The sequence below is a fragment of the Coregonus clupeaformis genome, chromosome 10 (genome assembly GCF_020615455.1).
Source record: "Coregonus clupeaformis isolate EN_2021a chromosome 10, ASM2061545v1, whole genome shotgun sequence".
NCBI lineage: Eukaryota > Metazoa > Chordata > Actinopteri > Salmoniformes > Salmonidae > Coregonus > Coregonus clupeaformis.
In genome coordinates this window covers 290,211-315,108 of record NC_059201.1, presented here as the reverse complement: position 1 = coordinate 315,108, position 24,898 = coordinate 290,211, and the positions used below count along the sequence as shown (strand labels likewise).

General features: G+C 44.0%; 3 protein-coding genes across 5 annotated transcripts; all 3 read right to left on the bottom strand.

Moving 5' to 3' along the window:
- On the bottom strand, positions 1–4,574 carry LOC121558624 (oocyte zinc finger protein XlCOF8.4). 2 transcript variants are annotated; one of them, XM_041872018.2, is made up of 4 exons: positions 4,092–4,574; positions 1,749–1,846; positions 1,565–1,667; positions 1–1,374 (listed from the first exon to the last, which is right to left on the bottom strand). In XM_041872018.2, exons 1-4 carry the CDS (start codon positions 4,393–4,395, stop codon positions 539–541), a joined length of 1,341 nt encoding a protein of 446 aa, XP_041727952.2. In that variant the 5' UTR covers positions 4,396–4,574; the 3' UTR covers positions 1–538. The 2 variants fall into 2 exon arrangements, with proteins under 2 accessions (XP_041727952.2, XP_041727953.1); XM_041872019.2 differs by lacking the exon at positions 4,092–4,574 and having other exon boundaries at positions 1,749–1,957.
- Positions 4,575–4,910: 336 nt separating this feature from the next.
- Positions 4,911–10,321, bottom strand: LOC121558623 (zinc finger protein 696). Its single transcript, XM_041872017.2, has 4 exons — positions 9,764–10,321; positions 9,537–9,628; positions 6,557–6,665; positions 4,911–6,284 (listed from the first exon to the last, which is right to left on the bottom strand). The coding sequence occupies exons 1-4, from the start codon at positions 10,014–10,016 to the stop codon at positions 5,089–5,091; spliced, it is 1,650 nt and encodes a 549-aa protein (XP_041727951.2). The 5' UTR covers positions 10,017–10,321; the 3' UTR covers positions 4,911–5,088.
- A 2,106-nt stretch (positions 10,322–12,427) lies between these two features.
- Positions 12,428–24,898, bottom strand: LOC121558622 (zinc finger protein 69 homolog B-like). 2 transcript variants are annotated; one of them, XM_045222786.1, is made up of 4 exons: positions 24,365–24,898; positions 22,285–22,454; positions 21,746–21,821; positions 12,428–14,037 (listed from the first exon to the last, which is right to left on the bottom strand). In XM_045222786.1, exons 1-4 carry the CDS (start codon positions 24,588–24,590, stop codon positions 12,719–12,721), a joined length of 1,791 nt encoding a protein of 596 aa, XP_045078721.1. In that variant the 5' UTR covers positions 24,591–24,898; the 3' UTR covers positions 12,428–12,718. The 2 variants fall into 2 exon arrangements, with proteins under 2 accessions (XP_045078721.1, XP_045078722.1); XM_045222787.1 differs by lacking the exon at positions 22,285–22,454.

The window sequence follows — 24,898 nt, the reverse complement described above, 5'->3', positions numbered from 1 at the left end:
TTTCTTTGTTTGGTTTTTACTCAATATTAGAATTATTCATAGAGAAACAACGAACAATCCTCAAATCACATCGGAAGACCAATTTTGAGGTGTGGAAAAAAATGAAGTCAGCCATGTCAGATGAGGGCTCAGTCCAATCTACTGGTCTTTGTAATGTCCTGCTTGGTCCTCCTGGACTTCTTCTAGTGGTACAATGATTAGACGATGATGATGCTGCTGAGTGATAAAACCCATTTCCCAAGTTGGGATTAATAAAGTACTACTCTACTCTAAAAACAAGCCTCTCCCAGCAACAACCCCATCTTGCCTTATGACCAAGGTAAGATGGGATGCATTGTACTAAACAGTCACATAAGTCACATTGTCATCTTTAGGTAAATATTAATTTAGAGTTAACACCATACATTTCTCAACTTCTATCTGTGGACCTATCATCCAAGAGACTAAAAGGCTAAATGTTTTGAGCAGGAAACCTATAGCTAGTGTAAATCACTTCAGATACAGCTAACACACATACTGTACAACACCTTTTCTACAGTCAAGCAGAGAGTTCGTTTTGAGCGTGAGGCGGCTCTCCGCACCGTGACTGCTGTCTGTGTCTCCGGACGCTGCAGAGTTGAGTGAAGGACTGGCCGCACCGAGAGCAGATGTAGGGTTTCTCCTGGGTGTGAACGGTCCTGTGTCTCTTAAGGTGACTTGACGAAATGAAACTCTTCCCGCAGATCGAGCACCGGTACCGCCTTTCGCCGCTGTGGATTAGCAGGTGCACCCGGAGGTTGTTGGGCTGCGCGAACGACTTGCCGCAGTGTGGGCAGCTGAATGGCCGCTGTCCCGTGTGGACCCGCTGGTGCACCTCCAGGGACGCCTGGCTGTGGAAGATGCGGCCACAGAAGTTACACCCCATTGGCTCGTTCGCCGTCGCGGCTCCGTGCGGCTGCCTCTGATTCGCTGGCGGTGCAGGAGGAGGAGGAGCTGTCATGTCAAAGGGGGCGAAGACGCCCATATCGCTGCCGGGGAACTGTCTGGACTGGCTCTCCACGTCAGCCTGGGTTTGGTAGGAGCAAGATGGATGCCCGGCGGCCTCTGCGTTTGCGGCTGCTGCCTGGGCTAAGGAAAGCCCCAGATGCCCCAGGACCCTCTCCTGCATCAGAGCCAGATCCAAACCGGGGCTGTTCAGTATCTCTGTGCTGAGATCTGGTCCCGTTGGCTGCTGGGGTCTCTGGTTCACACCCTCTGTCCCCATCTCTGACTTGAGGATGGCGTCGGATCCACTGGTCCTAGGTGGCTCAGTAGGGTCCTCTGTGGCTGCAGTGGGCGAGCTGTGAGTGTCAGCCATGTGACGTCTCTCGCTGTCATCGTCGTTGGGTTCTGGAACTACCATCAAGGATGAAAAAGGAGTGATCAACACAATGATCAGACATAACTAATGCCTTTTAACACGGCACATTTTTCAGATAAATCCTAAGGTTTGTCTTCAGCTAAAGGTAAGGGTAGTAGTAGCCTACGTGTTGGGTATTTCAACAGTGAGTGAATAAGTGTGATCAGTATCTGCACTGAAACTTACCAGTGGGTCTACTCTCTGCGCTGATGTTTTGTTCTACCTTCAGGTCCACGCCGCAGCTGTCCACTCTTTCCTGCTTGATTAGGGACAATGCAGTTCTGTCTTCCTGTAAAATAATAATACAGATGACATTTCAGCCTATTCCATGTCATTTACATTCAATGTTTAAGAGACAGTAAAAACGCACCTGAGGCATGTGGTGGTATTGTGAATGGTCCTCGATTGTAGCCAGGGGCCCTCGGGACTGGTCATTACTCACTGGCATAGCAATAGAAGACACTGAAACTACAAAACATTGTCATTATTAGGATAATTGAAATCATTGTATGAAGATCTGGGCCCATATCCAGAAAGTATTCACACCCCTTGACTTTTTCCACATTTTGTTGTGCTACAGCCTGAATTTAAAATGGATTAAAAAAAAAGATTTTTTTGTCACTGGCCTACACACAATACCCCATAATGTCAAAGTGGATTTATTTTTATTTTTACAAATTAATAAAAAATGAAGACTATTTCCCTTTGAGCATAGTGATGTTATTAATTACACTTTGGATGTTGTATGAATAAACCCAGTCACTACAAAGATGCAGGTGTCCTTCCTAACTCAGTTGCCAGAGAGGAAGGAAACCGCTCAGAGGCCAATGGTGAATTTAAAACCGTTAGAGTTTAATGGCTGTGATAAGAGAAAACTGAGGACGGATCAACAACTACTTGCCTAATTGTCAGTGAAAAGAAGGAAGCCTGTACAGAATAAAAAATATTCAAAAACATGCATCCTGTTTGCAACAAGGCACTAAAGTAAATGTCCTGAATACAAAGTGTTATGTTTGGGGCAAATCCAATACATTACTGAGTACCACTCTCCATATTTTCAAGCATAGTGATGGCTGAATCATGTTATGGGTATGCTTGTAATCAGTAAGGATTGGGGAGTTTTTTAGGATAAAAAAAGAAAGTGAATGAAGCTAAGTACAAGCAAAATCCTAGAGGAAAACATGGTTCAGTCTGCTTTCCACCAGACACTGGGAAATTAATTCCCCTTTCAGCAGGACAATAACCTAAAACACATGGCCAAATCTACACTGGAATTGCTTACAAAGAAGACAGTGAATGTTCCTGAGTGGCCGAGTTACAGTTTTGACTTAAATTTACTTGAAAATATATGGAAAGACCTTAAAATGGTTGTCTAGCAATGATCAACAACCGATTTGACAGCGCTTGAAGAATTTAGAAAAGAATAAGTGGCAGGTGTGGGAAGCTCTTAGAGAATTACCCAGAAAGACTCACAGCTGTAATCACTGCCAAAGGTGCTTCTACAAAATATTGACTCAGAGGTGTGAATACTTATGTACATTATATATCTGTATTTAATTTTCAATAATGTGCAAACATTTCTAAAAACATGTTTTCACTTTGTCATTATGGGGTGTGTGTAGATGGGTGAGAAAAAAATATATATCCTTTCTGAATTCAGGCTGTAACACAACAACATGTGGAATAAGTCAAGGGGTATGAATACTTTCTGAAGGCACTGTATGTGTATTTTACCCCAATAATAGTTTAATTGAAATTTAAGCTGCCTATCAATAATTGTTTTTGCAACCAGTGGACAGCCAGTGAAATATGAACTCTTGCAAAAGCTGCATAGTGCTGATTCCAGTTCTATGGAATAAAAGTTCCTCCCTTCTAAACTTCTCTGTGGTATTGTGCTCCATACTGTCAAAAACAAGTTTAATTTAAGAAGACCACGAGTGGGGCTTTTATTGCTCAATCTAATTTGTGCTGATTCCCCGAAAATGCCCTTACAAAAAAAGATTGCAGTCAGAGTGCAGTATGTTGTAAATACTGTGTTGAAAATAAGTTCTTTACTGCAGTAATTTTGCAGTATAACTGCAGTTACAGTGCAGTATAACTTTTAATAGATGTAAACAGTTGCACATTATGGAAATAACAAAGTGTCAGCAACAAAAACATAAACAATAGGCCTACGCAGCAGATGGCTTCATTTTCCACATGCAAATAGCACTTTTCGTGCCATTCCATAAGAGCAGCATTTCTTTTTCAACTCGAAGCAATGGGCCCAATCAGTCCTCCATGACAAGATAAACAACAGAGTAGGCTAATACATCCTTCGTTTTGGGGTTATGCTCAGGTTAAACAATTTGGCTAATCTATATTTCCATATTTCAAGTCCTATTCTGACAGACTTTGTTTTTTAATGTAAAGATATAACCTAATTGTATTATTATCTAGTAGAAAGCAATTGGTTAGAAGCAGCCTACATAACCAACCCATACTGTAAAATGCAACATCCATTTATGGCCAGCTATGAACACTAACATTGATTTATCCTGCAATAGACGTGGTTCAATTGGTAATACTCCTTTTTAAATTCTAATGCATTTTAAGGGGAAAGTAATCAGATTACAATTTGACAGGTAACTAGTAACGGATTACATTTAGAAAGTAACCTACCCAGCCCTGTTTATAACCATTTTTGTTTTAAAATATAATAAACTGTCGGTACCTTCATGTGGTCTAAAATTAATTGCATGCATTTCATTCCGTATGTCGCGTCTTCTGAGTCTTCGCTCATAGCTCCGCATCTTCACGTCCATTTCGCGTAATTTTCGTCGGAGCACATATTTCTCTTTCTCGGTTTGCTCTCTCTCCCTCTCAATTTGCACTCTTTCCTGCTCCATTTGGGAACGCAGAGAGTTATAACCATCATCAACAATTTTGCAGATTTCGACCACCGCCGAATTGGCTAGCACCTCCATTATCGAAGCTATCTGCAATTGATAACCAACACAGTCCGCCATTGTTGCCATTTCTGCTCTTCATGCACCGTTTAGTCTACAACCGAAATACTTAAGTCAAATTGCCTAACGTTTCTTTAAAATGTCTGCTGATTATACTAGTTAGAATACTTATGTAAAGCCCTAGCTTGTTATTGTTGAATAACGATCCTGCTTCGGGTCTGGAAGGATGCTATCGGGTCGCCGGTTGATGACGTAGCTCTCTTCTTGTTTGACTGTAGAATTCAATGTTTTAGGACATTACTGCCACCTTCCGAGTTTGAAAGTGGAGACAGGACAGAAACAGAATTATTCAAACAAAAAAAACACTGCACGAGAGCTTACACACAAAGCCAATATTTTTCATAGAATTTAAAATGATTAATCATAAGCCTTACCCAACAGAATGGGAATAATTATTGACAACCCACATTTGCAGAGCAGCCTTTCGATGATGTAGTAGGTTTGTCAGCAATACTCTCATCATTTAGTGACTTGGAGCAGTTTTTTTATTCAATGCACTGAACAAGCACGCTAACTCCACATTCATTTTCAGGGGGAATGTTTTAATATGTTCACATCACACCAAGAGACATCAGTTCACTTCACACTATTATCACAAAACAACAATGTTTACCATGCATGATGTACAAAAAAACTCATTATATCCATAATATTTTACCAACACGATATAAACAGAATGCATTGTCCATTATTATTCAAGACTTAATCCTGCTTTCTACTGTGAACACTCTGGTGCCTCATTAGGTTCCCGAGCACTGAGAAACTCTTCCCGCACTGAGTGCAGCTGAACGGTCTCTCTCCTGTGTGGACGATCTGGTGCACTTTGAGGCTACAGGATTGCGAAAACCTCTTCCCACATACGCTGCAGCCGAACCGCTTTTCTCCCGTGTGAACGCTCATGTGTCTCTTGATGTGGCTGGATTGGGAGAAGCGCTTCCCGCATTGGGTGCAGCTAAAGGGTTTCTCCCTGGTGTGTATTCTCTGGTGGGTCTTGAGCTGGTGCAGGTGCAGGAACTGCTTGTCACACTGGGCGCAGCTGAAGAGTTTCTCCCCCATGTGAATTCTTTGGTGCAGTGCGAGGTCTAGCGAGTTGGAGAACAGCCGCCCACATTCCTGGCAGTTTAATAGTCTGTTTGAGAAGAGGAGGCCTCCTTGTGTCGAGTTTGTAGGGCTGACGAAACCGTTGTTGCCAGGATACGGACAAGAGGCCAGCTCCTCGCCTCCGGCGCCGTCACCTTGGTGGTGAGTCTGTATCCCGTCCATTTCCGACGGAGAGAAAAAATAGTCTAGGGAGGTATCGAATCCTTTTGTGTCCGGTTCGCTGGACTTGCGCCCTTCTGATGACTCGCTCTCCCTCAAGTTAATGTTATTCTGAGAACAGACGTTTGTGCCGTTCCCCAGCTGAACACCCTCCCTGTCCTTCCCAGGTATGTCAACTCCACACTGAGCAGCCTGGCCCATTCCCATAGCCCTCCCTTTGGTCCAGGAGGGCATTCCCGCCTCCATTTTAAGAGTGTCAACTCCTCCGGCCTCCTGCTTCCAGCCCAGTGAGGCAGAGGAAGCCATGCTGTCACACAAGGTCGCAACCCCACTCTGATTCAGGGGCGGCTGGGCATCAAGTGACTTAGTAGAGTCAGTTTCCACCGAATAAGAACAAGACGGATCAAGCATGTCTCTGCCATCCTCTATACGAGAGAGGCCAGCTGCTGTATGAAGGTCTCTCTGATATGTCACACAGTCCGAGCTGTGTGTGTGCTGGAGTGCCGTGCTGTGTCCATTTGCGGTCTGTTGGAGCCTCTGGTTGTCGGCGTCCCGTTTCTCCTCACCGACCTCCACAGGTGAAGTTTCTACATTCAGGATTTGGTCGTTCACAGCAACGTGAGACTGAGACACACTAACTGAGGACAAGAATGAGAGAGACGATAAAACATGACTTTCATGCGATTGTGTAATAATAATAATAATAATAATAACATGCCATTTAGCAGACGCTTTTATCCAAAGCGACTTACAGCCATGCGTGCATACATTTTTGTGTATGGGTGGTCCCGGGATCGAACCCACTACCTTGGCGTTACAAGCGCCGTGCTCTACCAGCTGAGCTACAGAGGACCACTTTTTGCAACCAGACCATTATGGCCCCATCATATTGGTTAAGTGTTGTACCTACTCAGTGTCCTGGGCTGATGGTTATGCTTTGAGCCACAGTCTCTCAGCTCCACTTCCAGTTCCTCCTCCTTCACAACCACTACCTCAGGATGCTCAGTCGTGTCAAGGGTCTGCAAAACAAAAGGAGGAATCGGACTCAACTCTTAACGGTCCTGCTGTAATAACCACACAGTCTATAAGTAAAGTTGGAGTGCGCTCTTCTTAAATAATTCCCTATTTATTCTAAAATAAGTTGAAATTATTATATATTTTTTTAATAACTTTTGGTCACCACACCTTATTGGACTTTCAACATTGCAGAATCAATGTCATTTTTGTAAACTTCAGTTTCACTGGCCACTCCAGAACAGTCCAGCGTTTCTTCTTGAACCATTCCAGGGTGTTTTTGGCTACTGGAAGACCAATGACCTTCAACAGAGACACTGGGTTGAATATTGCGTTCCTAAACACCTTGATAATCTGCTGATTTCTTGATGTCTTGCACACATTCAAGGCAGCAAAGTAACCCCACAGCATTGTCAAACCTCCCCCATAATTGATTGTAGGGAGGGTGTTATTTTCTGAAGATCCCACTGCTGAAGGAGACACAAGAAAGCCTGATTTAACTTCACAAAAACCCACCTAAACGTTCTGTGGACCAATAAAAAAAAACATTTGAACTCTTTGGCAATACAGATCAGCGCTGTGTTTACTGACGACCAAATTAAACATTCAATGAAAAGAACACCCTCCCTACAATCAAAGTATGGTGGAGGTTTGATAATGCTGGCGGGTTGCCTTGCTACCTCTGGTAGTGTGCAAGGCATCATGACATCAGCAGATTCAGGTGTTTTGTAGTCCAATGTTAAACCCAGTGTCCAAAAACTGGGTCTCTGTTGAAAGTTATGGGTCTTACAGCAGGACAACAACCCCAAACAAACACACACACAAGCAACCAGGAATGGTTAAGAAGAGCGGCTGGAATGTTCTGGAGTGGCCAGCAAAGAGTCCAGATCTGAATCACATCAAAAACCTATGGCGAGATCTAAAAACAGCAGTTGGTGGAGGGCATCCCTCCAATATTGAACAATTATAGCAGTTTACGGCTGAAAACTGTAGAAAGGTGCAGCAAGCTCATTGATAGCTACAAGAAGCGTTTGTCTGCAGTTATCTTGGCCAAAGGCTGTGCAACCAAGTACGAGCTCCGGGGTACCAATAATTTTGTCCATGCCATTGTCCACTTCAATTTACAAAAATAAGCAATGTTGAAATTTACAAAAATAAGCAATGTTGAAAATCCAAAAAGGTGTGGTGACCAACGTTTTTATTTGTACTTATTTTTTAAGAAATTGGGAATTATTAAAAGAAGTGCAAGGGTGGCAATATACACTGCTCAAAAAAATAAAGGGAACACTTAAACAACACAATGTAACTCCAAGTCAATCACACTTCTGTGAAATCAAACTGTCCACTTAGGAAGCAACACTGATTGACAATAAATTTCACATGCTGTTGTGCAAATAGAATAGACAACAGGTGGAAATTATAGGCAATTAGCAAGACACCCCCAATAAAGAAGTGGTTCTGCAGGTGGTGACCACAGACCACTTCTCAGTTCCTATGCTTCCTGGCTGATGTTTTGGTCACTTTTGAATGCTGGCGGTGCTTTCACTCTAGTGGTAGCATGAGACGGAGTCTACAACCCACACAAGTAGGTTGAGCTCAGGTAGTGCAGCTCATCCAGGATGGCACATCAATGCGAGCTGTGGCAAGAAGGTTTGCTGTGTCTGTCAGCGTAGTGTCCAGAGCATGGAGGCGCTACCAGGAGACAGGCCAATACATCAGGAGACGTGGAGGAGGCCGTAGGAGGGCAACAACCCAGCAGCAGGACCGCTACCTCCGCCTTTGTGCAAGGAGGAGCAGGAGGAGCACTGCCAGAGCCCTGCAAAATGACATCCAGCAGGCCACAAATGTGCATGTGTCTGCTCAAACGGTCAGAAACAGACTCCATGAGGGTGGTATGAGGGCCCGACGTACACAGGTGGGGTTGGGCTTACAGCCCAACACCGTGCAGGACGTTTGGCATTTGCCAGAGAACACCAAGATTGGCAAATTCGCCACTGGCGCCCTGTGCTCTTCACAGATGAAAGCAGGTTCACACTGAGCACATGTGACAGACGTGACAGAGTCTGGAGACGCTGTGGAGAACGTTCTGCTGCCTGCAACATCCTCCAGCATGACCGGTTTGGTGGTGGGTCAGTCATGGTGTGGGGTGGCATTTCTTTGGGGGGCCGCACAGCCCTCCATGTGCTCGCCAGAGGTAGCCTGACTGCCATTAGGTACCGAGATGAGATCCTCAGACCCCTTGTGAGACCATATGCTGGTGCGGTTGGCCCTGGGTTCCTCCTAATGCAAGACAATGCTAGACCTCATGTGGCTGGACTGTGTCAGCAGTTCCTGCAAGAGGAAGGCATTGATGCTATGGACTGGCCCGCCTGTTCCCCAGACCTGAATCCAATTGAGCACATCTGGGACATCATGTCTCGCTCCATCCACCAACGCCACGTTGCACCACAGACTGTCCAGGAGTTGGCGGATGCTTTAGTCCAGGTCTGGGAGGAGATCCCTCAGGAGACCATCCGCCACCTCATCAGGAGCATGCCCAGGCGTTGTAGTGGAGGCCACACACACTACTGAGCCTCATTTTGACTTGTTTTAAGGACATTACATCAAAGTTGGATCAGCCTGTAGTGTGGTTTTCCACTTTAATTTTGAGGGTGACTCCAAATCCAGACCTCCATGGGGTTGATAAATTTGATTTCCATTGATAATTTTTGTGTGATTTTGTTGTCAGCACATTCAACTATGTAAAGAAAAAAGTATTTAATAAGATAATTTCTTTCATTCAGATGTAGGATGTGTTGTTTAAGTGTTCCCTTTATTTTTTTGAGCAGTGTATTTAGCTGCAACTATATCAGATATGTAGCTTAGAATCTACTAACCTCCTCACTGACAGTCCTAATACTCCTGTCCCCAAACACCACGGATCCTCCATTTCTCCTTCCACTGGTGGACTGCTTCTCTCCAACATGATCTATATCGGAGTGGGAAAAACAATACATTCACGAGATGCACGGCACTGAGAACCTGCAGTGCACAAATAGTATTTCCTGCACCAAAACTCAGACAGCATTGTTTATCATTGCATTGGGAAACAAAATAAACTCACCTGTTCCTTTCGCACCAGAACAGCTCGTCAAAGGGGGCACGAGGCTTCTTTTGACAGACCGTTCTCTAGAACGAACCTCAACCAGGCGTAGTTTGCTCTTCAAAGCCTGGTTTTCGCTCTGAGTTCTCGATATTTCAAGGCGCAACACGGAATAGCCATCGTCTACAAGCTGGCAGATTTCTGCCACTGCCGCGTTAGCCAATACCTCCATGATGGAGGCGAGCTGAGAGTGAAAATGTACAGAATTCGACATTATCTCTTAACGTTACTTCACTCAAAGCTTACACATTAAATGTATTGGATGAGTGGTTTGTAGAGTAAAATTGGCGATATTGTTTATCTTATGTGTGCAGCTCGCTAGCCGTTAGCGTTTCATTGTTTACTTCCGGGTGGCAGAGGTTATGACGGTAGTCTACCGTAAATACTGATTTATCGACCCAATTCATTTAGGTGTCGTGTGCAAGGGATCTATTCTACTCCACTGATCCTGCCTCCCTTCTTCTGTGGGTTTATGGCGAACTACAACCCAAAAAGGTGTATTGCCGCCACAAACTGGACGGGTTGAAACCAAAACAAGGTAAAAAAAATATAAAAAAAAACAGGTGGAGAGAGTGCTGGGTAGAGTGAAGGCTGTGAGGATCATGAGAGGCGTGCTGGTTTTGATTTTTTGTGCTTCTGAGGATCAGAATAAACGTGTGTTGAGTCTCAACCAATTTGATAAGTTTGACGTGTCGTGTCTCGTAGGAACAGGGCACCCCTCAAAGGGGTTATATATGGAGTCTCGTGGGAAGTAGATGTTGAAGAGATGAAAAATATTCCTGGAGTGATTGATGCACGTCAGATGAATTGTGTGGTGAATGAAGAAAAAGTGAAGATTCTATCTGTTATTTTGATATGGAGTCTCTCCCTACTTAAGTGCAGTTAGGGTATCTTAACTACAGTCAGAGCATTTATCCCAAGACCAATGCAGTGTGATCATTGTACAGCTTTTGGTCATGTTTCAAGTGTTTGCAGAAGGGAGAAGCAGAGATGTCCAAGTTGAGGAAAATATCATATTATGTGTTATAAAAGTGATGAAAATGTGACATGTTGCAATTGTGGTGGGAACCATGAAGCCACGTCTTTCGAATGCCCCACAAGGGTGAAAGAGAATGAGGTGGCCAAAGTCAGGGCTATCCAGAGCATATCATATGCAGCAGCTGTTAAAAAGGTTGAGGGTTTGAATGGTGCACTTGAAGAGTCCATAGTGGAGGATAGGCCTTCACTGCAGGCTGCAGGTGTTGCCTTTCACCAGCAGGATCCTGACATTTTAAAGGTTAAGTGGGTGGACTTTGTGGCCTTTATTGCTATGGTGATAAATGGCACTGCCAAGGTGGAGAGAAGGTCCAGGAAGGTAGAAATCATTGTGGAAGCGTCGGAGCGGTTCCTGGGGCTGAAATATTTCTCAGCAAAGGAGTTACATGGAATATTGTCACAAGCAGTACCACCCTCTCAGGCCCTATTTTTATTTGGGTGGATTAAGTTAGTTTCCCTATCACGTATGTATTTTATTTTTTACCTTGTTTTGGTTTCAACCTGTCCAGTTGGTGGCAGCAATACACCTTTTTGTGTTGTAGTCCGTCATAAAACCAACAGAAGAAGAAGCCAGAGGTCCCGCCATTCTGACCTTATCCTCCAATTGATTTTGAGGAGAACAGACGCGAGGAGGAGCATTTGAGATTCTCACAGTGAGAGAACGAAATTACTGACGCAGTTGAGTCGGGGTTGGTCGTTTCGTTCCGGACTGCCGAAGAGGTTGAGCCTGTGACATACCATACATACTTGTTTATCTGCCTCCTTAATTTTGACCAGATATCAATATTTGTGTTGTAAAATGATCATGTCAAGATATCAATCAAATAAAAATACATGTCAATTTGAAAAACCCTTAAAAAGGAAAGCTGTTACTGGATCAACTGATAAGTCTGAAGAAAGATCTATCAATTCCATCATTTTGATTTACATTGCTTGTACAACCAACCCTTGCTCTCCAGATGCAATAGTGTGTGATTGCGGCTCGCAATTCGGGCGTTCCTGCATGTGGCTTCTTTAAGTGACACTTAGGGTGCGTTCGTAAATTCACTCTTGCCATCTACTCCGATTTCAGAGCACGCTTGTCTGAGTGTTACAGAGCGCAGAATAACTGATGAATTTACTAAACGCTCAACACCTGTTGAATCTGTCCGGTGTCAGTAAACGTCAGCAAAAAATGCGTAATTAAATTGTTGCCAGCAGCAGTTACCAACCCTCTGGATAACATGAAAACAGCCTAACCAGCTTTGCTACTGCGAGTTAAATGGTCAGTGTGAGGTGTTCTCTCATTTGTGTCTGGAAGTAGCTAGCCAGTTGGCTTGGGTGCTTGACTGCCGTTGAGAGGTCAGAATGCTCGCTCAATGCTCTGAATTTACAAACACACCCTTAATATTCTGGATTTCCCCCACATAGCTCCGCATTGACACAAACTCACTTCCTTGTCAACTTTCTTCACAGGAACCCTGCCACCAGCCTGTGTACCTGGAGTCGTAGCTTAAAAATGGACCAATAGAAGTATAAAGAGGGGTTCCTGCAGATGCATGAACACCCACATGCAGGAAGACCCCGAATTGCAGGCCATAATTACACTCATCTCTCCAGATTCAAATACGTTTTATTGTCATGAAAGGAAAACTGCAAGTAACAAAATATAGCCTAAAATAAATTTGCATGAGGATTAGAATAAAACAATTGCTTAAAAAACAAATTATCTAGGTGCCTGAAGAAAGAATGACAGTGAAGGCCACCGCCCTCTGTGCATATGTAATCCCCAGCCAGTCCCATCGAATTCCAGTCCCATCACTGTTCTACATACTATTTCCCCACTATCTGTCACCCCTTTATTCAGGTCTATCCTTTTCGTACTTTACAAAACAACTTCATTCAGTTGAAGCCATTTAACTTGTCATCGACAGTGGGGACCAAAAGGGAGCAGCCATTTTCATGCGTAGGCTGTGCTTCCTCGACTTCTATAGGAACACTCATGTAGATTTTGACATTGTTACTGTGATCATTGTTCAACTCAGGCTGTGGGACCTGAACTTGACCATCTAGGGCACTCATATCTGTCTTTAGGTCACTGTCAATAGAAGGCTGTGCTCCCTGAACTACCACGGCAGTATCATGATTAGAACATGGCTGGTCCACCTTTAAAGGGTGCTTTTCAAGCTGGTGTTTTTTAAGCTGGTACTGATTTTTAAATCCCTTGTGTCTGAGCTGATGTATGGTGAAAGGGGATTTGAGCCTAAATACCTTGCCACAGACATCGCAGGTATAGTGCATCTTTCTGTGTATTACCATGTGACAGCGCATGTTACTTTTAGTCGCCCAAGTTGTTCCACATATCTCACAGGTATATCGTATCGGTTCACTCCTTATGGGTGCCTCAGAACTCTCAGCTGACTCAAACTGACCCTCTCGGTCCTTTGACTCAAGTTGTTCGTTGATAGGATCTTCAACAATGGACTTGTGCGCGTCACGATCCCTGCGCTCATTTTTTTCCCTGTGAATGCGCTCATGCCTGATTAACCATTTGATGTACATGAACACTTTTCCACACACAGAACAAGTGGGTTTACAGCTGACAGTCTGCTCCACCAATAGAGGGTGTTTTTCCAGCTGGTGTTTTTTGAGATGGTACTGCCTTTGAAAGTCTTCGTTACACTCGGAGCAGCTGAAGGGCCGTCCTCCCTTGTAAACAATGCACTCGTGATTGTCACGATCCTGGCGCTCCTTGAACGTCTTGTCACAGCCTGAGCACCAGTAGTCTTCTCCAATGTGTTTGCGCTCATGGTTGTCGCGCTGTTTAGAATATAAAAACATCTTTCCGCACACAGAGCAACTGTAGGTTTTCACACTGTGTTTGAGTCGCTTGTGCTTGTTCAAGCCGATCTGATGCTTGAATTTCTCACCACAGATATCACAACTAAAAGTCCCTGGGTGTGTTATCATGTGACTTGTCATGCATTTCTTGGTCCCAGTCTTCCCACATATTTTACAGGTGTACCTTGTCTTATATTTCTTCTTCTTTACGGGTGCCGGAGGATCCTCAGTTGACACCAGCAACTGACTCTGTTCTCTCTTGAAGACCTCGACTCCAAGTTCTTTGGATCCCCCAGAGGCTTGACTTCTCTCTTCCTCATCACTTTCTCCTGTGATATTCTGGTTGGCCTTGTGAGTTTCTGGAATCCACTCACTGTAACCTGGAAAGGAAGTCACCAACAATACATTTCACAGGGATGTTTCACAGTGACTCATCATATTGGCCATTACAGAAGCTACAGTGGGAGAAAAAAGTATTTAGTCAGCCACCAATTGTGCAAGTTCTCCCACTTAAAAAGATGAGAGAGGCCTGTAATTTTCATCATAGGTACACGTCAACTATGACAGACAAAATGAGGACATTTTTTTCCAGAAAATCACATTGTAGGATTTTTAATGAATTTATTTGCAAATTATTGTGGAAAATAAGTATTTGGTCAATAACAAAAGTTTCTCAATACTTTGTTATACAGTGGGGGAAAAAAGTATTTAGTCAGCCACCAATTGTGCAAGTTCTCCCACTTAAAAAGATGAGAGATGCCTGTAATTTTCATCATAGGTACACGTCAACTATGACAGACAAATTGAGGAAAAAAAATCCAGAAAATCACATCGTAGGATTTTTAATGAATTTATTTGCAAATTATGGTGGAAAATAAGTATTTGGTCACCTACAAACAAGCAAGATTTCTGGCTCTCACAGACCTGTAACTTCTTCTTTAAGAGGCTCCTCTGTCCTCCACTCGTTACCTGTATTAATGGCACCTGTTTGAACTTGTTATCAGTATAAAATACACCTGTCCACAACCTCAAACAGTCACACTCCAAACTCCACTATGGCCAAGACCAAAGAGCTGACAAAGGACACCAGAAACAAAATTGTAGACCTGCACCAGGCTGGGAAGACTGAATCTGCAATAGGTAAGCAGCTTGGTTTGAAGAAATCAACTGTGGGAGCAATTATTAGGAAATGGAAGACATACAAGACCACTGATAATCTCCCTCGATCTGGGGCTCCACGCAAAATCTCACCCCGTGGGGTCAAAATGATCAAAAGAATGGTGAGCAAAAATCCCAGAACCACACGGGGGGACCTAGTGAATGACCTGCAGAGAGCTGGGACCAAAGTAACAAAGCCTACCATCAGTAACACACTACGCCGCCAGGGACTCAAATCTTGCAGTGCCAGACGTGTCCCCCTGCTTAAGCCAGTACATGTCCAGGCCCGTCTGAAGTTTGCTAGAGTGCATTTGGATGACTGTGAAGCATGGGGGTGGAAACATCATGCTTTGGGGCTGTTTTTCTGCAAAGGGACCAGGACGACTGATCCGTGTAAAGGAAAGAATGAATGGGGCCATGTATCGTGAGATTTTGAGTGAAAACCTCCTTCCATCAGCAAGGGCATTGAAGATGAAACGTGGCTGAGTCTTTCAGCATGACAATGATCCCAAACACACCGCCCGGGCAACGAAGGAGTGGCTTCGTAAGAAGCATTTCAAGGTCCTGGAGTGGCCTAGCCAGTCTCCAGATCTCAACCCCATAGAAAATCTTTGGAGGGAGTTGAAAGTCCGTGTTGCCCAGCGACAGCCTCAAAACATCACTGCTCTAGAGGAAATCTGCATGGAGGAATGGGCCAAAATACCAGAAACAGTGTGTGAAAACCTTGTGAAGACTTACAGAAAACGTTTGACCTGTGTCATTTCCAACAAAGGGTATATAACAAAGTATTGAGAAACTTTTGTTATTGACCAAATACTTATTTTCCACCATCATTTGCCAATAAATTCATTAAAAATCCTACAATGTGATTTTCTGGATTATTTTTTCTCATTTTGTCTGTCATAGTTGACGTGTACCTATGATGAAAATTACAGGCCTCTCTCATCTTTTTAAGTGGGAGAACTTGCACAACTGGTGGCTGACTAAATACTTTTTTTCCCCACTGTATACCCTTTGTTGGCAATGACACAGGTCAAACGTTTTCTGTAAGTCTTCACAAGGTATTCACACACTGTTGCTGGTATTTTGGCCCATTCCTCCATGCAGATCTCCTCTAGAGCAGTGATGTTTTGGGGCTGTCGCTGGGCAACACAGACTTTCAACTCCCTCCAAAGATGTTCTATGGGGTTGAGATCTGGAGACTGGCTAGGCCACTCCAGGACCTTGAAATGCTTCTACGGCCACTCCTTCGCTGCTCGGGCGGTGTGTTTGGGATCATTGTCATGCTGAAAGACCCAGCCACGTTTCATCTTCAATGCCCTTGCTGATGGAAGGAGGTTTTCACTCAAAATCTCACGATACATGGCCCCATTCATTCTTTCCTTTACACGGATCAGTCGTCCTGGTCCCTTTGCAGAAAAACAGCCCCAAAGCATGATGTTTCCACCCCCATGCTTCACAGTCATCCAAATGCACTCTAGCAAACTTCAGACGGGCCTGGACATGTACTGGCTTAAGCAGGGGGACACGTCTGGCACTGCAAGATTTGAGTCCCTGGCGGCGTAGTGTGTTACTGATGGTAGGCTTTGTTACTTTGGTCCCAGCTCTCTGCAGGTCATTCACTAGGTCCCCCCGTGTGGTTCTGGGATTTTTGCTCACCATTCTTTTGATCATTTTGACCCCACGGGGTGAGATTTTGCGTGGAGCCCCAGATCGAGGGAGATTATCAGTGGTCTTGTATGTCTTCCATTTCCTAATAATTGCTCCCACAGTTGATTTCTTCAAACCAAGCTGCTTACCTATTGCAGATTCAGTCTTCCCAGCCTGGTGCAGGTCTACAATTTTGTTTCTGGTGTCCTTTGTCAGCTCTTTGGTCTTGGCCATAGTGGAGTTTGGAGTGTGACTGTTTGAGGTTGTGGACAGGTGTCTTTTATACTGACAACAAGTTCAAACAGGTGCCATTAATACAGGTAACGAGTGGAGGACAGAGGAGCCTCTTAAAGAAGAAGTTACAGGTCTGTGAGAGCCAGAAATCTAGCTTGTTTGTAGGTGACCAAATACTTATTTTCCACCATAATTTGCAAATAAATTCATTAAAAATCCTAAAAAAATGTCCTCATTTTGTCTGTCATAGTTGACGTGTACCTATAATGAAAATTACAGGCCTCTCATCTTTTTAAGTGGGAGAACTTGCACAATTGGTGGCTGACTAAATACTTTTTTCCCCCACTGTAAGTGCCTTCAGAAAGTATTCATACCCCTTGCCTTACTCCACATTTTGTTGCCTGAATTCAAAATGATTAAATATATATATATATATATATATTTACCCATCTACATACAATACCCCATAATGAAAAAGTGAAAAAAATGTTTATACATTTTTGCACATTTATTGAAAATGAAATACAGAAATCTAATTTACATAAGTATTCACACCCCTTTGCTATGACACTCCAAATTGAGCTCAGGTGCATCCAATTTCATTTAATCATCCTTGAGACGTTGCTACAACTTAATTGAGTCCACTTCTGGCCAATTCAATTGTTTGGACATGAATTATAAAGAAACACACCTGGGCTGCGTTCAGTACGTTTTTATGTTCTGGAACATTCAATTGAACGGAAACGGTGCTGTACTGAACGACCAGTTGAAAAACGGGGAGGTGTTGGATTGTGGGCATATGTAATTGGTTGTGGAACGCTGTCAGCATTGCCACTGCCCTCGCCACACCCACCAAACAGGAGCAAACATACCTCAAAAGTCTGTTCAAGAACGTTTTGGGGGAAACGTGTCGTTCAGTATAAACCATTCCGCAACGTAGCAAAGGTTCAAGCGAACTGAACTCACCTCTGTCTATATAAAGGTACCACAGTGGACAGTGCATGTCAGAGCAGAAACTATACCATGAAGTCCAAGGAACTGTCCGTAGATCTGATAGAATTATGATATGGCATACACTGTGTGCACAATTTAGGCAAGTTGTATGTTTGAGGATTACTTTTATTATTGAACAACTACAGTGCTCTCGGTCAATCCAAAATGTTAATAAACCTCAAACCTGAATATTTAAGAAAGTAAAAGTGAGGTTTTGGCTTTCTTTGGAGAATATCTATGTGTGCACAATTATTGGGCAACTATTAGTGTGCAGAATTATTATGCAACTAAATGAAAAACGAAAAGTTCCCCATCTCACGTGTTTATTTTCATCTGTTAAAGTGAGAATAATAAACAAACAACTCAAAATTTACAAATAAACATTTGACATTTCAACAAAAAAAAAAAAAATCTGTGACCAATATAGCCACCCTTCTTTTCAATAACAGTCATAAGCTTTCCATCCATGGAGTCTATCAGTTTCTTGATCTGTTGACAATCAACTTTTTGTGCAGCAGCAACCATAGCCTCCCAGACACTGGTCAGAGAGGGGTACTGTTTTCCTTCACTGTAAATCGACCGTTTAAGAAGGGACCACAAGTTCTCAATAGGGTTTAGGTCAGGTGAGGAAGGGGGCCATGTCATTATTCTTTAATCTTTAAGGCCTTTACTGGCTAGCCACGCAGTGGAGTACTTCGATGCATGCGATGGAGCATTGTCCTGCATAAAAATCATGGTCTTCTTGATAGATGCAGACTTTTTCCTGTACCACTGCTTGAAGAAAGTGTCTTCTAAAAACTGGCAGTAGGTTTGGGAGTTGAGTTTGAGTCCATCTTCAACCCGAAAAGGTCCAACTAGCTCATCTTTAATAATACCAGCCCATACCAGTACCCCACCTCCACCTTGCTGGCGTCTGAGTCGAAGTGGAGCTCCGTGCCCGTTACTGATCCAGCCACGGGCCCATCCATCTGGTCCGTCAAGAGTCACTCATCTCATCAGTCCATAAAACCTTTGAAAAATCTGTCTTCAGATATTTCTTGGCCCAGTCTTGACATTTCAACTTATGTGTCTTGTTCAGTGGTGGTCGGGTTTCAGCCTTCCTTACCTTGGCCATGTCTCTGAGCACTGAACACCGAACACCTTGTACTTCTGGGCACTCCAGGTAGGTTGCAGTTCTGGAATATGACAGCACTGGAGGATAATGGGTTCCTGGTAGCTTCATGTTTGATTCTTCTCAAATCTCTGGCAGTTAATTTGCGTCTTTTTTTTCTCAACACGGTTCTTGCGACCCTGTTGAGTATTTGCAACTAAATGTTTGATGGTTCTGCATCCCTCTGAAATACTTTTTACAATTTTTGACTTTTCAGAGTCAGTTAAATCTCTTTCTTGGCCCATTTTGCCTGAGGAAAATAAGCTGCCTAATAATTATACACACTTTGATATAGGGTGTTGATCTCCTTAGGCCACACCCTCCCTCATTACACAAATAAACATCACCTGATATGCTTAAATCCAATAAGCATTCCAGTTTATACAGCTTGGAGTTGGGAAATATGCATAATAATGATATGGTCAAAATACTGACTTGCCTAATAATTGTGCACACAGTGTATATCTGGGTAAGGGTATAAAACAATTTCTAGAGTATTGAACGTTTCCAAGAGCAAAGTGGTCTCCAGCATTCCGCAATGGAAAAAATATGGAACTACCCAGACTCTGCCTAGAACTGTCCGTCAGACCAAACTGAGCAACCGGGCAAGAAGGACCTTGGCCAGGGAGGTGACCAAGAACCCAAAGAGATGGGAGAACCTGCCAGAAGGACAACAGTCTCTACAGCACTTCACCAATCTGGGCTTTATGGGAGAGTGACCTGATTGAAGCCACTCCTGAGAAAAAGGCAAATGACAGCAAGACTGGAGTTTACAAAAGGGCACGTGAAAGACAGAGCATAAGGCAAAAGATTCTGTGGTCTAATGAGACCAACATTTTACTCTTTGGCCTGAATGCAAAGCGCTATGTCTGTAGAAAACCAGGCACAGCTCATCACCCGTCTAACACCATCCCTGCCGTGAAGCATGGTGGTGGCAGCATCATGCTATGGGCACACTTTTCAGCGGCAGGGACTGGGAGACTGGAAAGGATAGAGGGAACAATGATAACAGACAAATCCTTGATGAGAACCTGCTTCAGAGTGCAAACGACAGACAGGGGGCGAAGATTTACGATCCAACAGGACAATGACCCCAAGTATACAGCCAAAGCAATGCTGGAATGGCTTCAGAACAAGAATGTAAAAGTCCTTAAGTGGCCCAGCCAAAGCCCAGACTGGAATCCCATTGACAATCTGTGGAAATACTTAAAGATTGCTGTTCACCACCGCTCCCCATCTAATTTAACAGAGCTTGAGAAACTCTGCATTAAAGAATGAGAGAAAATACCGAAATCCAGATGCACAAAGCTGGTAGATATACCCAAGACGACCCAAAGCTGTAATCGCTGCCAAAGGTGCTTCAACAAATTATTGACTCAGGGGTGTGAATACTTACTGTAGGTAGGTAGGTCCGGCCGGTCAGGTACACTATATATAGAAAAGTATGTGGACACCCCTTCAAATTAGTGGAATCGGCTATTTCAGCCACACCCGTTGCTGACAGGTGTATAAAATCCAGCACACAGCCATGCAATCTCCATAGACAAACATTGTCAGTAGAATGGCCTTACTGAAGAGCTCGGTGACTTTCAACGTGGCACCGTCATAGAATGCCACCTTTCCAACAAGTCAGTTTGTCAAATTTCTGCCCTGCTAGAGCTGCGCCGGTCAACTGTAGGTGCTGTTATTGTGAAGTGGAAACGTCTAGGAGCAACAACGGCTCAGCCGTGAAGTGGTAGGCCACGCAAGCTCACAGAACGGGACCGCCAAGTGCTGAAGCGCGTAGCGCATAAAAGTTGCCTGTCCTCGGTTGCAACACTCACTACCGAGTTCCAAACTGCCTCTGGAAGCAACGTCAGCACAATAACTGTTTGTCGGGAGCTTCATGAAATGGGTTTCCATGGCCGAGCAGCCGCACACAAGCCTAAGATCACCATGTGCAATGCCAAGCATTGGCTGGAGTGTTGTAAAGCTCGCCGCCATTGGACTCTGGAGTAGTGGAAACGTGTTCTCTGGAGTGATGAATCACGCTTCACCATCTGGCAGTCCGACGGACGAATCTGGGTTTGGCGTACGCCAAGAGAATGCTACCTGCCCCAATGCATAGTGCCAACTGTAAAGTTTGGTGGAGGAGGAATAATGGTCTGGGTCTGTTTTTCATGGTTTGGGCTAGGCCCCTTAGTTCCATTGAAGGGAAATCTTAACGCTACAGCATACAATTACATTCTAGACGATTCTGTGCTTCCAAATTTGTGGCAACGGTTTGGGGAAGGCCCTTTCCTGTTTCAGCATGACAACGCCCCCGTGCACAAAGCGAGGTCCATACAGATATGGTTTGTCGAGCTCGGTGTGGGAGAACTTGACTGGCCTGCACAGAACCCTGACCTCAATCCCCATCGAACACCTTTGGGATTAATTGGAATGCCGACTGCGAACCAGGCCTAATTGCCCAACATCAGTGCCCGACATCACTAATGCTCTTGTGGCTGAATGGAAGCAAGTCCCCACAGCAATGTTCCAACATCTAGTGGAAAGCCTTCCCAGGAGAGTGGAGGCTGTTATAGCAGCAAAGGGGGGGACCAACTACATATTAATGCCCATGATTTTGGAATGAGATGTTCGACAAGCAGGTGTCCACATACTTTTGGTCATGTAGTGTATGTAAATGAGATTTTTGTATTTCATGCTCAATAACATTGTAAACATTTCTTAAAACATGTTTTCACTTTGTCATTATGGGGTATTGTGTGTAGATGGGTGAGAACAAAATTGATTGAATCCATTTTCGAATTCAGGCTGTAACAACAAAATGTGGAATAAGTCAAGGGGTTTGAATACTTTCTGAAGGCGCTGTAGCTCACGCTGCAGAGCTTGAACATAGACAATAATAACTATCAACTGACCTTGAGACTCCATGTCATCATCATCATCCGTTTCCTCCTGTTTAATGACCAGTGGTGCTGACCATGTCTCCACCCCCTTCCAAAAGACAACCAATGCTGTTATGAACTCTTATCAGCCTTTAGGCCAGTAGGATCATACAGCAACAGTTACAAACATCTTGTTGTAGGGGTTTTCCATTACAAAACATAATACAGCAGGGGAATGACACTAAAATAATGGAATATGTTGAAGACAAATCATGGAATATATTTAACACAAATAAATATACTTGGAAGGGCATGTTTTATGCTTAAATGAGAATCCTTGTGAAACCAGCCCTTAAAAAGGTTTATCTGTAGCCTAGATGGTATATTGAGTTTATCTAAGGGTCATTCAAAGCCTTAACATACTATTTACAGTTACAGGCCTGCTACACAGGACATGACATTTTTGCTGGCCGTGAGCTCACATGGTTTTCAATTAAATATGGCTGAGCGTAGTCTCTGTGAGACATATCTACCCTTACAAAATCGGCAGACAGAGCACAAGCTCCGCTCACCTTTTCAGTCATCTGACTAAGAGCCTGTGATGGCTGTTCTTCCTCTGGTACCAGTGACTGTGGACCTTCGTGTTCCACAGTAGGGTCACCTTCTAGCCAAAGACCATTGGCCTCTTGTTCATTGAGGATTTGCTCCACAACTGGGAAGTTTCTGAAACCTGGTGAGGGGGCTAACATACAAATACAGATAAAAATGTCTGAAAATGTTGTTCATACAGGGATAATGAGGCTCAGATTTCACCAAAACATGTAGTGGAAATATGCCACCACTCATCATGATGGCATACATTTACCATAGTACAGTCGTGGTCAAAAGTTTTGAGAATGACACAAATACTAATTTTCAAAGTCTGCTGCCTCAGTTTTGATGATGGCAATTTGCATGTACTCCAGAATGTCATGAAGAGTGATCAGATTAATTGCAATTAATTGCAAAGTCCCTCTTTGCCATGAAAATGAACTTAATCCCAAAAAAACATTTCCACTGCATTTCAGCCCTGCCACAAAAGGACCAGCTGCCATCATGTCAGTGATTCTCTCGTTAACACAGGTGGGAGTGTTGACGAGGACAAGGCTGGAGTTCACTCTGTCATGCTGATTGAGTTAGAATAACAGAATGGAAGCTTTAAAAGGAGGGTGGTGCTTGAAATTATTGTTCTTCCTCTGTTAACCATGGTTACCTGCAAGGAAACGCGTGCCGTCATCATTGCTTTGCACAAAAAGGGCTTCACAGGCAAGGAGATTGCTGCTAGTAAGATTGCACCTAAATCAACCATTTATCGGATCATCAAGAACTTCAAGGAGAGAGGTTCAATTGTTGTGAAGAAGGCGTCAGGGCGCCCAAGAAAGTCCAGCAAGCGCCAGGACCGTCTCCTAAAGTTGATTCAGCTGCGGGATCGGGGCACCACCAGTGCAGAGCTTGCTCAGAAATGGCAGCAGGCAGGTGTGAGTGCATCTGCACGAACAGTGAGGCGAAGACTTTTGGAGGATGGCCTGGTGTCAAGAAGGGCAGCAAAGAAGCCACTTCTCTCCAGGAAAAACATCAGGGACAGACTGATATTCTGAGGTACAGGGATTGGACTGCTGAGGACTGGGGTAAAGTCATTTTCTCTGATGAATCCCCTTTGCGATTGTTTGGGGCATCCGGAAAACACCTTGTCCGGAGAAGACAAGGTGAGCGCTACCATCAGTCCTGTGTCATGCCAACAGTAAAGCATCCTGAGACCATTCATGTGTGGGGTTGCTTCTCAGCCAAGGGAGTGGGCTCACTCACAATTTTGCCTAAGAGCACAGCCATGAATAAAGAATGGTACCAACACATCCTCCGAGAGCAACTTCTCCCAACCATCCAAGAACAGTTTGGTGGCGACCAATGCCTTTTCCAACATGATGGAGCACCTTGACATAAGGCAAAAGCGATAACTAAGTGGCTCGGGGAATAAAACATCAACATTTTGGGTCCATGGCCAGGAAACTCCCCAGACCTTAATCCCATTGAGAACCTGTGGTCGATCCTCAAGAGGCGGGTGGACAAACAAAAACCCACAAATTCTGACTAACTCCAAGCATTGATTATGCAAGAATGGGCTGCCATCAGTCAGGATGTGGCCCAGAAGTTAATTGACAGCATGCCAGGGCGGATTGCAGAGGTCTTGAAAAAGAAGGGTCAACACTGCAAATATTGACTCTTTGCATAAACTTAATGTAATTGTCAATAAAAGCCTTTGACACTTATGGAATGCTTGTAATTATACTTCAGTATACCATAGTAACATCTGACAAAAATCTCATAACACTGAAGCAGCGAACTTTGTGAGGACCAATACTTGTGTCATTCTCAAAACCTTTGACCACGACTGTATTTGCAAAGCACCTTTTCACAACTAGGGGTGTAGGGCGCCCCCCACAGACTGCAGCCCCAAGGTCCAGCAGAGGACGCTATTGTTCCCTCAGTAATAACAGCGCCCTCTGGGGCTGCACAGACAGGCAACTGCTAGCTAGCCGACGTATCTATTTGTATCCCAGCTTCCTACAGACAAATCGCCAATAGGCATAACTACCTGTAGATATTTAATCTCACCGTCTTTTTGAACGATCTCCATCCTGTTCGCTGGCTTCTCCTTCCCGATGCTATTCTCCATCGCCTGCAATTCTGTCCTCGAACTTTGGTTTTGTTCATGCAACATTTCCACTCGAAGAGCAGCATACGTTTCTCCCATAAATTGACAGATGTCTTGCAAGGCTGTTGCTGTCAAAGTTTCCATAATGGACGCAACACGAGAACGAAAGGCTAGTTCGAAAGACATGGTTGATACAAAATAAAAAAAACTGACTGCGAGAGAAGGCTACTGGCGGAATGGTTGAAAGTGTTGGCTGTTTCCAGAGATACCGTTTCTTCTTCGTGTGGTTTTTCGGCAGACTAGACACGTTATTACGTACTGCTGCCTTTCACAGCTCGGAGTGTGAATTGCAATAAATACCAGAGAAAGAGGCGAAGCGAGACGTTTTACTCAGCCCAAAATCTGTCCACGAAAGTAAGCCCACGCACGAGTGAGGAATTTTGTATGGAGGAAATGAGTGTCGAATTTGGTCAACAAAACATGTTATTGTTAAT